At 60.2% G+C, this 1,337-nt stretch overlaps 1 protein-coding gene across 1 annotated transcript in view; it reads right to left on the bottom strand.

Moving 5' to 3' along the window:
• The window catches only part of EFNB3 (ephrin B3), a 9,756-nt gene continuing 8,419 nt past the window's right edge, over window positions 1-1,337 (bottom strand). The window contains exons 2-3 of the mRNA XM_006102611.3: window positions 1,300-1,335; window positions 1-875 (exon numbers count right to left, since the gene is read on the bottom strand). Coding sequence (XP_006102673.1) covers window positions 466-875; window positions 1,300-1,335 — 446 coding nt within the window. The 3' untranslated portion in view covers window positions 1-465. The remainder of the gene's footprint in view (window positions 876-1,299; window positions 1,336-1,337) is intronic.

Here is a 1,337-nt window from a genome sequence, read left to right as displayed (position 1 = left end):
GGGATGCTAGGGAAGAGGAACAGACCTAGAGACAGAAGAGAGAAAGAGAACGAGAGAGAGAGAGAGAGAGAGAGAGAGAGAGAAGAGAAAAACAGTGAGAGGCAGAAAGAAAGAGGTGCCAAGCAAAAGACAGACTGTTCCCGCCCCTGGATCTCAGTGGGTATGGGGAGCAAGCAGCCCTGGGTCATCAGAAGAGGCGGCTGGTCTCTGCCTCCTCCCCAAGGGAATAGGACACGGGGACACAGACAGAGAGGGCACACGTGGCCAACCACAGGGCAGGAAGTGATTCAGTGAAAATCTTAAGGAATCCTACAAGTAGAGAAGAGGGCAACAGCCAGGAGGAGTAAAGAGGCTGGTGGGGCAAAAGGGGCCAAGGAGATGCCAGAGGTGTTCCTCCAACCATGAATTACACGGAGGAGCACCGCCAGGAGGGCTGGATCCGAGAGAGCCAGGTGGGCGGAGCCCTCATACCTTGTAGTAGATGTTCGGAGGGCTCTGGGGGGGCCCATCCTGCACGATGTACACGGGATGCCCATAGTCACCACTCACCTTCTCATAATGGGGACAGAAGGGGGGGTCTGCAGCCCCACTGCCCCGAAGAGCTATCCCTAGTTCCCCAGGCTCAGCCTCCCTAGGTCCCATCCCACCTCCACCCCCCAGGCCCAGAGACCCTCCCCTCCCAAAGGAGCCAGGACCAGGGTGGCGACTCTCCGAAGGCTTGGCCCGCCGTCTCCGCCAACACATGGCACCCCCAGCCCCTGCCACGCCCAGCAAGAGCAGCGCCAGCCCCCCTGCTGCCCCGGCCACTGCGGGCATGCTGGGAGGGGGCAGGGGGCCTTCAGCACCCCGGGAGGTTGCATTGCTGGTGGGGTCACCTGGCAGGGAAGGGGTGAAGGAGGAAAGAGGGGAAGGGGCTGAAGGAGCCACCTGGGCATCTGGCAGCCAGCCTTGGGGGCCCCATGGGCTTCCAGTGCACAGGCCCCTTGGGGACCCCAAATTCCCTCCACCCCTCCAAGCCCAGCTCCGAATCCAGGTGTGTCCAGCCCTTCCGCTCTGTGCCAGAGTCCTCCCCACTCCTCTGACAGCACTGATTGAAGCGCTGACTTGGCTAATTAGTTCTAATTGAGTCTTTTCCTCATTTGGCTTCCATTCCCTTCTCACCCTCCCATCCTCTCTTCCCCTCTTCCCTCCCCCCCAAAAAAAAAATCTAAAGAAGGAGGGAGAGGGTGAAGGGAAGGCAGCTGGGATCCAAGAGCAGAGAAGGCTGGGGAAGGGAGGAGCTGGACCCCTCGTTCCTACCTGGCACGTTCTCCTTCCCAGGCTGTAGGCTGTGGGCT

The sequence above is a fragment of the Myotis lucifugus genome, unplaced genomic scaffold (genome assembly GCF_000147115.1).
Source record: "Myotis lucifugus unplaced genomic scaffold, Myoluc2.0 scaffold_420, whole genome shotgun sequence".
NCBI lineage: Eukaryota > Metazoa > Chordata > Mammalia > Chiroptera > Vespertilionidae > Myotis > Myotis lucifugus.
This window is presented reverse-complemented; position numbering and strand designations above follow the sequence as displayed.